General features: G+C 43.7%; 1 protein-coding gene across 2 annotated transcripts in view; it reads left to right on the forward strand.

The window, feature by feature from the left end:
* DCC (DCC netrin 1 receptor) overlaps positions 1-13,384 on the forward strand; it is a 572,411-nt gene that overhangs the window by 524,164 nt on the left and 34,863 nt on the right. For both annotated transcript variants that reach the window (XM_052778515.1, XM_052778516.1), the window contains exons 22-23: positions 7,794-7,859; positions 10,190-10,352. In XM_052778515.1, coding sequence (XP_052634475.1) covers positions 7,794-7,859; positions 10,190-10,352 — 229 coding nt within the window. The remainder of the gene's footprint in view (positions 1-7,793; positions 7,860-10,189; positions 10,353-13,384) is intronic.

Here is a 13,384-nt window from a genome sequence, read left to right on the forward strand (position 1 = left end):
CTTGCTAGGGTTTTCCTTGCTATGGGAAAACAGTCACCAGAATAATTAATTGTTCTTGAGCAGCCTGAACAGTGTTTGCAACCTGGTTAGTGAACGATACTCCGTATAGACTTTAAAACAGGGAAGATTTCAACCAGTTTCGTGTAACTACTTGCAGCATGATGTCTGGCTAAAGCATATCCCCAGGGTGATAACTGTGTTGGGATTGCAGCCGTAGCCTGCGGATTCCCAGTTGCTTCGGGTATGGTGGTGTTTTTTGGTTTGATTTGGGTCTAAAGCTTACCCAAATGAAATGAGGTTAGCGTGTCTTTAGCAGACAGCAGGTATGCACAGTGTGAGTTAAACGCAGTCATTCCTAGTACATAAATGCTGTCTTTTGCCTGGGTAGTTGAAATACACTGCGTTTTCGTTCTTTAGGACTGTAGCATATGAGGAGGAGAAATTCTCAGCCTTTTATTGTATCTTCCATAGGCTTGTTGATACCTGAATTCAGTTTCCATTTTTATGTGACCTCAGTGATGAATTCTAATAAGACAAAGTCTGAGGTCTTCACTCGCATTTACTTGGCCTTTAGGCAGCTCTGTTGAAGACAAGTGGATGGTGCCAGGTCTCACTGTAACTGTACTCCAAGCACAAGCATTAAGACAAACAAAGTCAAAGTTTCTAGAAGCTGATTTGCCTTAGAAATCATCAAAGCTAATTCTTTAATCATCCTGAACCAATGCCTGCTGAAGTCAGTGGGAGCCTTTTAAATTACTCTGTGCTTTGGACAAGGCCCTGAGGGCCATCTCTGCCACAAATGCAATTCTTATTGAGTGACACGAATAAACTCTGGTAGGTCATCTGTCTCTAATGCCGGCTCAGGGTTCCCGAGTTCAGGAAGCAAAATTAATGTACGTGGCAGCCAAGCAGTGTTGGAGGGATGTGCGAGGGGGTTGGGGTGCAAAAAAGGAGATAGGGAGAAGAGGAGAGTTTAGGGGGAATTTCAAAGGTTTCTTGGTCAGGGCAGATGTGCTCCCTGTTGCTGCAACTCCCTGGGAGAGCAGAGACCTACCACTGACAAGAGGAAGGAGGCAAGGGGCACCCCACCTCCATTCCTTCATTCTTGCCCATGAGTGATGGACAGAGTCGAACCCATCCCGTCCCGTGGAAGCTTTGGTCCACAGCTGCCTGACAGAGAATGAGAAATCCTGTCGATGAAATGCAAATAACGCTCCCAGGGTGCAAACACCATCATCTGAAGGGCAAAAAGAGGAGCATCGGCATCTAGAGGATCAAATCACACGTTTTACAGGAGACCCCTTAAATCTGAAGTGGGTGCCAAGGCTGTAAATGTGTCAGCTTCTTTTCAGATCTTTATTTTGCATGTATGCAACTGGTAGAGCAGGGCATAGGCAAAGGTACTAAAAATGGTAGTATAAAAGTAAGAAAAAAATTACATTTTCAGATGCTCAAGAGAGAATTTTTGTCACAAACTTTATGTATGTGGGTCAAGGCCAGCTGCTTTCAGATGAGCTGTTGTAGAGGCTTCCTGGAGTCTAAAAAGCTCTGTTTATGATTTTCATCTGAAATATATAGAGGCAAACTGGGCAAAGAAGAGATTAATCATTGTGTTTTATCTTGCCCCAGTTTCCATTTGATAAAACAATATTAAATTCTTTAGTCCATATTTTGTCAATATAGGACTTGTCAACAGCTTTGCTTTCTCATCAGAATGAGATCTCTGCAAGAGCGAAAAAGCTGATTTCTGCCTTTGGACTACAAATGTTTTATAACATCCCCTGTAGATTTTGATGAAAGGAAACGTACACAATTTTAAACAAATGTTTCTCCTTATCTTAGGAAATTTCAATACATTTTGATTGCTCAATTGTTTTCTGAAAGCATACCTCCCATGAAATGGGTCATATGAACTATTTAGATAAATTCATATATCACTATGGAAAATTGTTACATATGGAATACAGGTACGATTATATATATATATATATATATGGCATTACTCTTTTGAAACCATAAACTGGATATTTACAAGTTCAGATTTAATGTTTACTGCCATGGTGAGGCCAGTGGGAGGTCTCCTGTTCCCATGCCTGGAGCAGGGCCAGTGACCATACCCAGGACAACAAAAAGCCCATGGAGAAGATCATCCACGACAGACATCCGCAGCTTTTGTTTCCAAATCCTGAGGAAAACAGTGGTCTGCATTGTTTTGCATCCAGTCCGGAGGGACGTGGAAAGGTTTCCAAGTGATGCTGGGGCACTTTGCCTCTCCTGAACGGGGGATGAACACTGGGCACTTGACCGTACGCCTGCTATTTATACCTCGATGCTCTGCATCTCGTGAGTTAACAGTGCACCATTTGCTTCAGCTTTCAGAGCAAGAGGGTTTGAAGCACAGTCTAGTCATGCCTGGGATTGGACTTTCTGCAGTTCAACCTTTGCCATGTTGGATTATTGCCGGCGTGTTGCTGTTTGCCCATTTGAAACCTTCCTGTGCTCGTTTTTCTGCATATGCCTTCCTGCGTGAAAACAGCTGCCGGTACATCTACAGCCTGATATCAGCCCCAAAACAGTCGCATCGTCTCATACTGTGACTGCAGAAGGCATCAAGTTTGCCTCTTTTTTTCTGTTAGAGCTTTTGATGGCTCCGGGCTTTTGGTTCCGAAGCTATTTTGCAAACTCTGTGCGTAGCAGCAGTGAAAGGATGAGCAGTTCAGATCTTTTTCAAAGAGCTGCTTCCTAAACAAATAATGCAGTGGTCTGTAACGCTCTTTGCTAGAGAAAAGAAATAAGAAGTATCCCATTTATCAGAATAACTCCTTCTGGGGGAAAAAAAAAAAAAAAAAAAGCCTTTTAAACTCTGTCATCTGGCTATGTTTACCAAGCAGGTGTAGGAACTCTTTCTTAAGTTCCAAAAGATGGAAAGCATCTCAGAAGACATGCTTGAAATTTTAAGAAGGGTTATTCCTGCATATTGGTTGTGTTTCCTGCTGCGCTGAGACATAGTTGAGACAACTACCTCCAGATACACTTGAAAAAGAAGGACTAGAAAGTCAACAGGTGATGTGGTGTCTGTTCACCTAATCTTGCATTTCTGCCCCAAGCCCCAGCATCTTTCCAAGAAGTCTGCCGGTTTATACTTGCTTATAAGCAAATTTGCAAACACCCCTGCCTTCGCTGAGCTCTTCAGCTGTCACCAGGACAACGTGGGCTCCTTCGTTATCAGGTGCTGACCATAGATGGGAAGAAGACACAAGTCCTCGTGCTCTGACCTGTTTAAATGCTGATGGATGCGGAACCTCAGTGCTGAAAGCTAATGTTTTACATCTCAATGCCTGACAGTGTGGTCAAAGGGGAGAGGTGGGTGCCTTCAAAAAGCAGCTTTTCCCATCCAAGATAAGCAGATTCAGCCGTGGTTGTGAGGCTTTCTTCTCTCATCACTGGCTGAAGAGGGAACTTGTCGATGGCTGTGCACACGGAGATGGATCCTCACCTCGGTGCTCTCTGAAGTCCGTGTGTGACCCGTGGCTCCTCGTCCCTGCTGGGTGTGCGAATACGCGATGTGACCGCACAGCATTACCCATCTCAGGCTGAACTGGCGTCCGTCTTCCAGGATGAAGAGCAGCCTCTGGAGAGATACTGAACTGCATAACATGTATGAATCAACCTTTCTCTCTTCTGACTTGTATTTCTGCCTTCCCAGAAAAGGGTACCTAACAGGAACAAGGTGCTAGAGGGATGCTTTCATTTTTCTCAGGTGTCTATGTGTCTGCTCTGGGCAGAAGCTCCCTTTGCCCCTTGCTTTTCAGCCACCCTCCTTACTCTGCTTTTACTCTGCTACGTCTGAGCATCCTTATTCCGCTGGGTTTCTAGGGGGGCTGCAGGTCAGCAGCGAGCTAGAGCTGCCCCCCAAAGGCAGCTTGCTGTCTTCTGCTATCTTCTGCTCTATCCTGGAGCAGGTTTCCAGGTGCTCAGCACCATAACTGCCTTACACGGGGAGCCCAGCTTTTCTGTGGGAACAGAAGAGCAGCTTTTCTGATGGCACCGTACACCTGACAGCTTGTGTTGGCGGTGAGAGCCAAAGACTTAGTTTGCAAGCTTGGACCTCCCAGTGACCTAGTTCGCATGCTTGAACCTCCCTGGGGACCCCCATGGGGCAGGAAATATCACTTACAGTCTCTGCTGTCTCATGTGAGACTATTGCTCAGCTTATTTTCTCCGTATTTTGGACCGTTTAAGGCAAAATACAGCAACAGTGGTAGTGCAGGGCCGTGTCTGGTTCAGGGGAGCCAGACGATACAGCAGCAAGCGTCATTCCCCCTCCAGCTCTCCCGCGCAGGTGGTTGGCTTGCAGTGAGCGTTTTGCAAGGAGAGAGCATTCCCTCAACATCTACCGACGTGCCTGTGTCGTGCAGGAGTACCTGAAGTTTGCAAATAAGGAAGCTGCTCGAGTAAAGCATGAAAAAGGAAAGAGATTTACAGCAAAATGACAACAGAATCTTTGGCCAACTTCCAAGTGCTGGAGGCCTGAGAGGGTGAAGAACCGTTGTCACCGACAACGTGATTTTTTTTCAGAGAAAAACTTGAGTTACTGAAACATTTGAAAGACCTGGGGGAAAACAGAAGTTAAACACAGAAGTGAGAGGTGAGAAATGATATGTAGGTTCATATGGATGCACCTTTTTGTACCTCTGATAGCATGTTACCACCTTTAATACAACTCATTAACAAAGTAGGAAAATCAAGTTTAAAGACTGTTTAACCTCCATTAAAAAAGGCAGTTCTCAAAGAAACAGCTGATGAGTCAAGATTTTATAATGGTTTGTTCCAAAAGGTGGAATAATACAAAGAATAGAAGCTCCACTGGAAACTGGTGGAAGCTGAAGAGAGAGTCTATTGTCTGACCCCCAAAAAACCCCAAATGAGATCTGGACATATTTGTTGAGTTATGCCCAGCTCATACATGACTTTCTGGCTGACACTGAGGGTTTCCATCTAAACTCAGTGGGACAGGAGTTTTGTACTTGTCTTCTGTAAGACAAGAAACCCACCAGGGGATTTGGGAAGGAGGTGGAGAGCAACAGTGATAGTACAGTGCAAACAGACGAGTTCAGTAAAGATACTGAAGTTGAAAATGAAGTAGAAGCTCACAGGTTAGCTTACTTCTTAGATTATTGTAAAGGTAGTCGAAACCTGAGGCCTTGAAACTGAATGAAGCAATAGCCTCCAAGTAGCAGTGCTCTCGCACATCGTTTGAGTTTTTTAGAGGGAAATATAACCTAAACTGTTGCCAAGTGAAAGCTAGAGATGGAAATGATTCATGGAGGTGTGTTGGCTTGGAACAGAGCATGGATAATCCTTAGGGGTTTAAGCCCTACCTACCCTTTAACATGTAAAACCTTACAATGCAAATGAGATTTACCTCCCATCTCCTACGTGCTTACATTTCCTTGTTTATCCAAATATTGAATAATGTTTGTATGTCTTAAGAGCAGAACAGAGCGGAATTACCATAAATTCAGTCTTGGCTATCCCTGACAAACCGTGTTGTTGAAATACTGTTTGTTAAGAGTTATTTGTGTTCCTGTCTCTTATCAGTGAAATTGCCTCTGATTAGAAGTTGGGCCTTTGGAGTTACCCTCAGTGAGTAAAACTGGGAGAGTCTGCTGCCTTGGGATGGTTTTAAAACTTAAAGCATTTCAGAAACATTTCTAGCCCAAGAACCCCCCCGACATGGACAGTGTAGCCCAAACCTTTCCCCAGTTGCTGCCTGGCTGGCTCCGTGTTGCAGCCATCCCAAATAAATGGCATCTCCAGGTGCCAGCCACTGTATTAGAGCCAGAAATGAAATGGGCAGCTGTTTACGCAAATATTTTTACAAGGAAAATGTCATGTGTGATGCCTTGAAAAGTGCTCTTATGCTAATTCAGAAAGTACCAAACTTCAGAGTCAGGCATGCAGGGTTAGTTTTTTTAAGTCTCCGATATCCTGACTAAATTTTCCAATACATTAGGCTCCCGCTAAGATGTTTCAGTGTGGGCTAAACATAAAAAATAGTAACATTTAGCAGTCTCCCATGGAGATACCCAATTTCCTAAGCACAATATAACCCCAGGGTCACAACATATTCACACGCTGCAGTGTAGTACTATGAATAGGACTGCTTTAGAGTGTCATCTTGGTAAACAGAATTACTATATACCTTACATTTATCTCTATTTTGTCTGCTTTTACAGCTGAACATTTTGCAACCTTGCTTTCTTGGGATCAAGTTGTTGTAGCTGTGCAATTACGCTGATTGAAAAGATGATTACACTGAAGTCTCTTCTGATGATAATCATCTTCCATTTGTTTAGGGCCATTCATCACAAAATACTTTCCAAATTGGTAGACAAAGTTATGCACGTGAATTTCTTCACAATCCACAGAAATACAAGTACCTCTGGAGAGGAATATGGCAGTTGTTCAACAGTGCACAGCAGCAACAAACAACTGCAGGAAAGTGAGAAAATGTGGGGTTTTTTGCTAATTTGCCAAGAGAGCTGATGTAGGCGGTGGTTGGTTGCTGCAGAAGTTATCTGCAGTAAGCCCTGGTAATTCCCTGCCCTGCACTAAATTTTCGGAATTTTTACATAAGCCCTTCGCCAACCAAAACCCACCCTCAGGTACTATTTGTCTGACCTAAGGGATGGCAGTGCCAAAAAAGATGGTGCCCAGGGCTCTTCTGGAGTCGGAGTCAATGCTCTGCTCCAGCAGCCTCTGCCTCTCTAGGGGGAAGATGTCTTTTCCCTGAACCACTGTCCCAGCAGAGCACTACTGGCATCAGCTGAGACTGTGCCACCTGGAAAGGTTCGTTTGACTTAATGAAAAAAATAATTAGCTTTGGAGGAATGAGATAGCCACAGCAGGCTGGTGGCATAAGCTTGGTCTTTGCCAGAAGAGCGCCTTTTACCCCAAACCACTTCTGCCATGGACTTTGACTGCTCAATCCCGTATCGGTAGAGTCAAAGAAGAGCTTGGTAGGACTTTACCAACCTTTGTGATTCACCTTGACGTGAGGAAGCAGAGATGCTGGTCTTGGCAGAAACACGGACATACCGTCACAGCTCTTTAGCCCAAAGCTGATAAATAGGACAAAATAAAGCAGGGGAAAAGACAAAGACCTGAAATTTTACTATATTAATTTGGAGTGCAAATATTGCCTCAACACCCAAAACATTTTTGGAATAACAATCATATCCCTTCTTTTTTCTTTCTTTTTTTTTTTTTTTTTTATGTCAGGGTTAGAAAAGAGGCGATCCTTTTGTAAAAAACAAGCAGTTCTGGAGTTGTATTTCCAAAAGCGGGAAAATAAATTAAAGAAAGCTTGCTTAATAGTGGTGGAAAGCCACCTGGCAGGTGGAGAAACGTGCCCACGATTTTCTGTACAGCACCATCCCTCTGCTGCTGTTCCAACTGCTTGTGTGCAAAAGCAGCTGTCTGAATTATTCCCGACACCCGTGGAGGGAGCACAGACGGATGCTGCCATCACACCTTAGTTTGTCACTCTAACGAGCACATCTGGAGGAGGGAAAAAACCAACAGAACAAGGCAAGCTGCTCAAAGGGCTGAAATTCAGCTTGCTTTCAAAAGCCTACTTTGATGACAGATTTTCCCCAGCGCATACGGGATGACTTTTCTCGCGCTGTTTAATGGTTTAAACGTTGTCAGATAGGCGCTGTCTCAAGCAACAAACTTGATTTTGCTGGTTTACCTGTCACGCTGTATCTGATGCATTTTTCTGCCAACAGGTCGTCACGGGGATGGCTCCTACTGGCCGGTGGACACCAACCTGATTGACAGGAGCAGTCTGAACGGTAAATACAGGCTCCACCCAACCATGCTCCATAATTAAGTACAGTTTTGGTGACAACCTCCTATTTTTCTTCTCTTTATTGCTCTCTCCTTCCTCTCTCTTACGGCTTGGAGGCCACCCACCGTGCCCACTGGTCGCACGCTGGCTGTTTTGTAGAGAAGAGTTAGCTGTTGAAAATCCCATCCATTGTGCAAAATATCTGCTGCAAAACAGACCGTAGTTTTAACCAGAAATGTTGACAAAGAGTAGGGTCAGGTCACCGTATATTCTGTTTTGGCTTTCTTAAAGCTGATCCCCAAACTACCCATCAGATTTCCAGCTGACGCAGTACTCTGAAAGGCACGTCGCTGGGTATGATCATCCCATCGCAAGAGGTGTTTTAGATATATCTCAGACCATGGGAACGCCTCTGAAAAAATAACAGCTTAAAAAGAATTGTAAAATGCATTTTACGTTATTATATTTCAATTTAAGCTTTCTGCAGAAAATACCATTTTTAAAATTAATTAATCCTGCCCTAAAATAGGAAGAAATGAGAGGAAACCCCGTGGATTAACAAAAATTAACTGAACCTAATCAGTGCCAGCTGGGGAGTAGGTACGCCATCAATAACTTCTTATTCCTGACCCCATCTCCGTTACTTAATGAAGCATTGTCATCTCACATTATTGAATGAAACAACAGACAAGATTCCCTCAAATGTGGTATCGAGTGAGGTTTGAAAGTACAAAATAATTACAAGGCACATAGCCGATTAACTCACACTGATTATTCTCCTCAGTCAAGACAAGGAGGGAATGCAAAATTTTGTTACTTCTTTCTGTCCTACTTTGCTGCAGCCAACACACCACTGTTTAAGGCTTTTCTCCTGTTCTTCATAGTAGTTCATCATAAATATAGGAAAACTGACTTTCGAGAAGTAGAGAGAGCTTCCAGGGCCTGCAATAAAGGGTAGGGAGAGAAAAAAAATTTGTTTTTCTTGATAGTCGCTGTATTTTATGTGGTATGTTCCTTCAATGCCTTTTACTCAGCATGGAAATGAAAAAGAAACCAAACCCCAAAGTCTTTGGGATTTCTGTACTAGACCATTGTATTGCCGAAAGGATGGCACTCACAGCTGCTTATCTTACTCAGTTGCCTGAAAAAGGCAATGAGAAAAGGGCAAATTATTTAAACAGCATAATTAGTTGTGTAAAGAAAGGATATTAAGGCAGAAAATCAAGGCAGAATATTACAATTAAATTACATCTCTTGCTAACTAAAACCGTTATTTGGAAAGATTTGTCCTTTACTCCTTTCGCATTCAGTCGTACTAAAGGCAAAATGAAATCCCAGTCAAGTCTAGTTTAGTTTGTACATGGGAGGTTGTGCGTGGGGATGATGCCATACGAAAACTCCTGAGTTATTTTTCTTGTGAAACCTTGGACACGCTATAGCACAGCTCTTCCTTTTGCATCCCATTGCACCGAATATTTAGTTTTTCTCCAAGCTTAAGTGGAAAGATATTTGGGGGTTTGTGAGTTTGTAATCTTATAGGATGCCTGGAAGATTGCCTTAGCAGACAGAGCAAAAGGATTACTTGCTGTTTTGTGCAGGTGTCCGTAACGTATGGCCCAACGCTGTGTAAACAGAGGCGTTATCAAACAAGATTATAAAAATATAAATTGTCCTATTCCCAGTGCAATGGGGAAACTATTGTTGAAAGCAAGGGACCAGTACTTGAAGTCAGTTTGACTGGAACTCGACACCAGAAATGATGTGATTTTCAGTCCCAGTCTTGCTGCTGCATTGAAACCAAGAAGCTCATCACTTCAGAAGATTGAGCCCTTAACCTGCTCAAGTGTTGCACAGGGATCTGGTCAGCATAGCAATAAACGAAATATAATGTGATGCAAGACTGACTGTGGGGTGAATGCAGTACTGACAAATGAATCGGGCATTCAGGTTGGCTGGTACACAAGAGATATATTTGCCTGTAAATACCGAGAAAGACTATATGGGCCGTAAAGAAAAAATCCATAGTCCCTGTATTTCCATTTTCAGCTGATAATAGCAAAAATGAGCTGAGAGTTATTGACTCCCAACACCAGGTTATTAACACCCAGAAAATGCAAAGTCGTTACTGCTTAAATATTTTGCTGTTCGCTATACCACTGAAAGGCAGCGAGACATAAATTTTGGCTCTTTATGGCACCCTTCTGCACCCTCCGTCTGCTTTTTCAGAGGAATTCATGCCACCTGACAGGCTCTATGTGTTTTATTTTACAGGTGACAGAGGGAGGGGAGCAAATCCAGCGCTAACCATCCCCTCGTTGTCTTCTCTTTTTTCAGAGCCCCCCATCGGGCAGATGCACCCTCCCCACGGCAGCGTCACCCCCCAGAAGAACAGCAACCTCCTTGTCATCATCGTCGTCACCGTCGGTGTCATCACGGTGGTGGTGGTGGTGGTGGTGGCCGTCATCTGCACCAGGCGCTCCTCGGCACAGCAGAGAAAGTACGTTCTCAGCGCGGGGGATGGAAGGAAAAGGCAGTGACGCTCAGCTTCAAAATAGATACGGGCAATAGCGTTCGTGCTGCGGAGTCGTGGGTTCTGGGGCTGAACTGCATTTTGGGCCTCGATCTCTTGGGTTTGGAGGTGTTACTCATTGCTGGTGAGTGGAGAATATCCCCAGGCTCCGGAGTAAACCATGGAGAATAAGTACCTTCTGACGTGGCGAACCTTGAAAAATAAGTCTGCCCTGCACAGCTCTCTGTTGTTTATATTGCCAAGTATAATTCAGACACAGGAAAGAATCAATTCCATTGATTTAAAGGGGAAAAAAAAAAAAGTATTTGTCTGTGCCAGGTGATGCTGTGAGAATTTCTGAGTCTGCAGCCCTGCACCTGCACGGCCAAGAAACACAGACAGTCCTGCTCACTTGCTAACCTTTGGGAGGACGTTATCCTCTCCAGACAGTCTGTCTCCAAAAGTCTTCCAGTAAAAAGCATCCAGAACTGTTCTCCAGATAATTCTCGTATATTTGAAAAAAACAAACCACCCAGTCTATAGAAAATTACAGGGAAGAAAAATCTTTAAGATTCCTCTGAAAGGCTGTAAAAGGGCAGCAGCGTAAAGCACAAAGCTTCTTTTCAGTTTTTATGAGAAATTAGGAGTGGGGTCAATGGGTTTGAAACAGAGCTGGGTTTGATGTATTTAATGCATTGAAAATTATTATACTATCATTTTACTATTAATTCATTGTATTATTATGCTAGTATGAAAGACTGGACCTGAGAAAGTAAAGTTTAATCATAGTTTGCCCACAAGAATGATAAATGCTTGCACAGGCCAGGCATTATTATGTTGATTGGTACTGATGCTTAAAAAAGGGCGGCACGATAAAAGAAGGGATGGTCAGGGAACCAAACAGCCCCCAGGTTTCCTGAAATCAGCTTTGAGCTGCTCAAGCACGGGCAGATGGCAGCTTGTAGTGTCTTACAGTCACTGGGGCAAGCGCTTTCTCTAAGGATGGATATTTGAGGGTAGATTTTTTTTAAATAAGAAGGCTCTCGTTTAGGCAGAAAAGTAAGGGCCTATGTTTTTAGGAGTGCTGGAGTAGTCGAATGATGAACTGATACGAAAATCTGCTTCTATTGTGAGTCTTAGCACCTGAAAATCAGGCCATCGTCTGAAGGCAATGGAAATTCTTCTGTTGCGTAGAGTTTGGTGAATCAAGGCTAAAGCTCTCTTAAGTTTCTGACAGGGAAAAAGGGAATTACAAGAGAGAGAAACAGATTCATCTGTCCAGAATTAGGTGTCTAAAACTTAAATATCCAAGTTTGAATTAATCAACCTTGACCTCCTCTGTAGCCCCTGGGGAGGAGCAGGAACGTTCAAAGAATCATTCGTCTTAGCCTTAGACATCGGAAGACTTGCCATCTGACGATGCTTATTGCTGTCCAGTGATTAAAAAAATGTGAAGCTGGTGGATTTGGATTTGCTGTTTAACTTCTAAATGTCTATACTATGGACAGGTGAATCTCACCCAAGTTGCCCCAAACGAACCATTTCTGCACTGAAAGTGGGGAAAAAACAGGGCAATAAAAATTAAACAACGGATCTTAAGTTTAGCACAACAGGAAAAATCCTGAATTTCCTCAAAACAGAAGTTGTTGGTGGGAATGACTTTGTTTCTGACCTGCCTGGAGAGATGCACACTATGACACAAAGAGTTTAGATTCAGGCTTTTATTGGCAGCTGGTTCTTAGTTTAAAATCACCGATGAACTACTGAACAAAAGGACTGCAGTGAGGGTAAAGGCCAAGTCTTGTTGGATAATGCATGTGTCCTTCCCCAGAGCAAAAACTTGCAGGTGATGGAATAATCTCCTGTAAGCCTTCAGTGGAGGAAAGTCATATTTCTTAAGTTAATTAAAACTTGGCTGAACAAAGCACAATAAAGCATATTATACAGAACAACCTGGTACTGACCTAGGTGGCTTAGTAGGTATTTTCTGTCTCTGCCATCTAGGGCAGAATGAAATATCAGCCATACAAATCCTGTGACAATTTGACACCAGTAAAAAATAGGGGAGAAAAATGTGAGTAAAGATTCAGGTGCAATAACTTACCCAGTCGCGCATAAGGGGAACGTACGGCTCCTGCAGTAATTGAGATTCATACCCTCACCGTAATTACGTCTTCCGCAGCCCGAGATGCTCGCCGTCCTGCACTGGCAGTGTCGGCTGATGTGGTGCCAGGGAGGGTGGGCGATGGGGTCACCCATCAGCTCCGTCCTTCAGGGCACTCCTGGTCCGGGCAGGTCAGTTCAGAGCTTAAGCTTAGAGAATATGAATCCCAGTTGAATCTGAAAATAAGGGAAAATACCACTTTGTACAGCATACACTGCAGGACCTGCTTCTTCCAGGAATTTTTTTAAGGCTTCGAGGCGTAACAAAAATTTGTAACGTGCCAGAACAATTAGCCTATGGACTAGTAACACAAAGTTGTGATTTCCACAGGAGAAAAGGTGAGGGTGGACATGTAGTCTGAGCCTGGTAGGTAAACAGTGCATATTTAAGCCATTAAAAATGAAGCATGGTCTTGAACAAGTGCCCGAGCAATTAGTATGCTGGGTGGGGGAGCGGTGTAAAAAGAGGCTGCAAAAAACGAGCTAAGACTAGTTTAAGTCCCATATAAGTAACAGGGATGTGTCAGTATACATTTGGGAAGGCTCGGGGGAGGCATTAACCAAAGCGTAATCAAACTCAAACTAACGGGGAATGAGTTGGCAGCCGCTGAAGAGCCTCCGTATTTCACTGCTGCGTTCCCTGGAGACGCTCCTGGTTTTCTGCGTGTCCTCCACGCCAGGGAAGCTCGTTAGCGGTGGCCTCTGCCCCATCTCTTCTACGATGGTGTGAGGCTGGATCTTACCACGGGGGAGAGGCCCATGAAGCCAGATGATGGGAGAGGCAGGTACTGGTTTCAGCTTTTCAGGACGGCTGGCAGGAAATAAAGAGGCCAACCTGAAATAATTTTTCGTCTGTA

This window comes from Harpia harpyja, chromosome Z (assembly GCF_026419915.1).
Source record: "Harpia harpyja isolate bHarHar1 chromosome Z, bHarHar1 primary haplotype, whole genome shotgun sequence".
NCBI lineage: Eukaryota > Metazoa > Chordata > Aves > Accipitriformes > Accipitridae > Harpia > Harpia harpyja.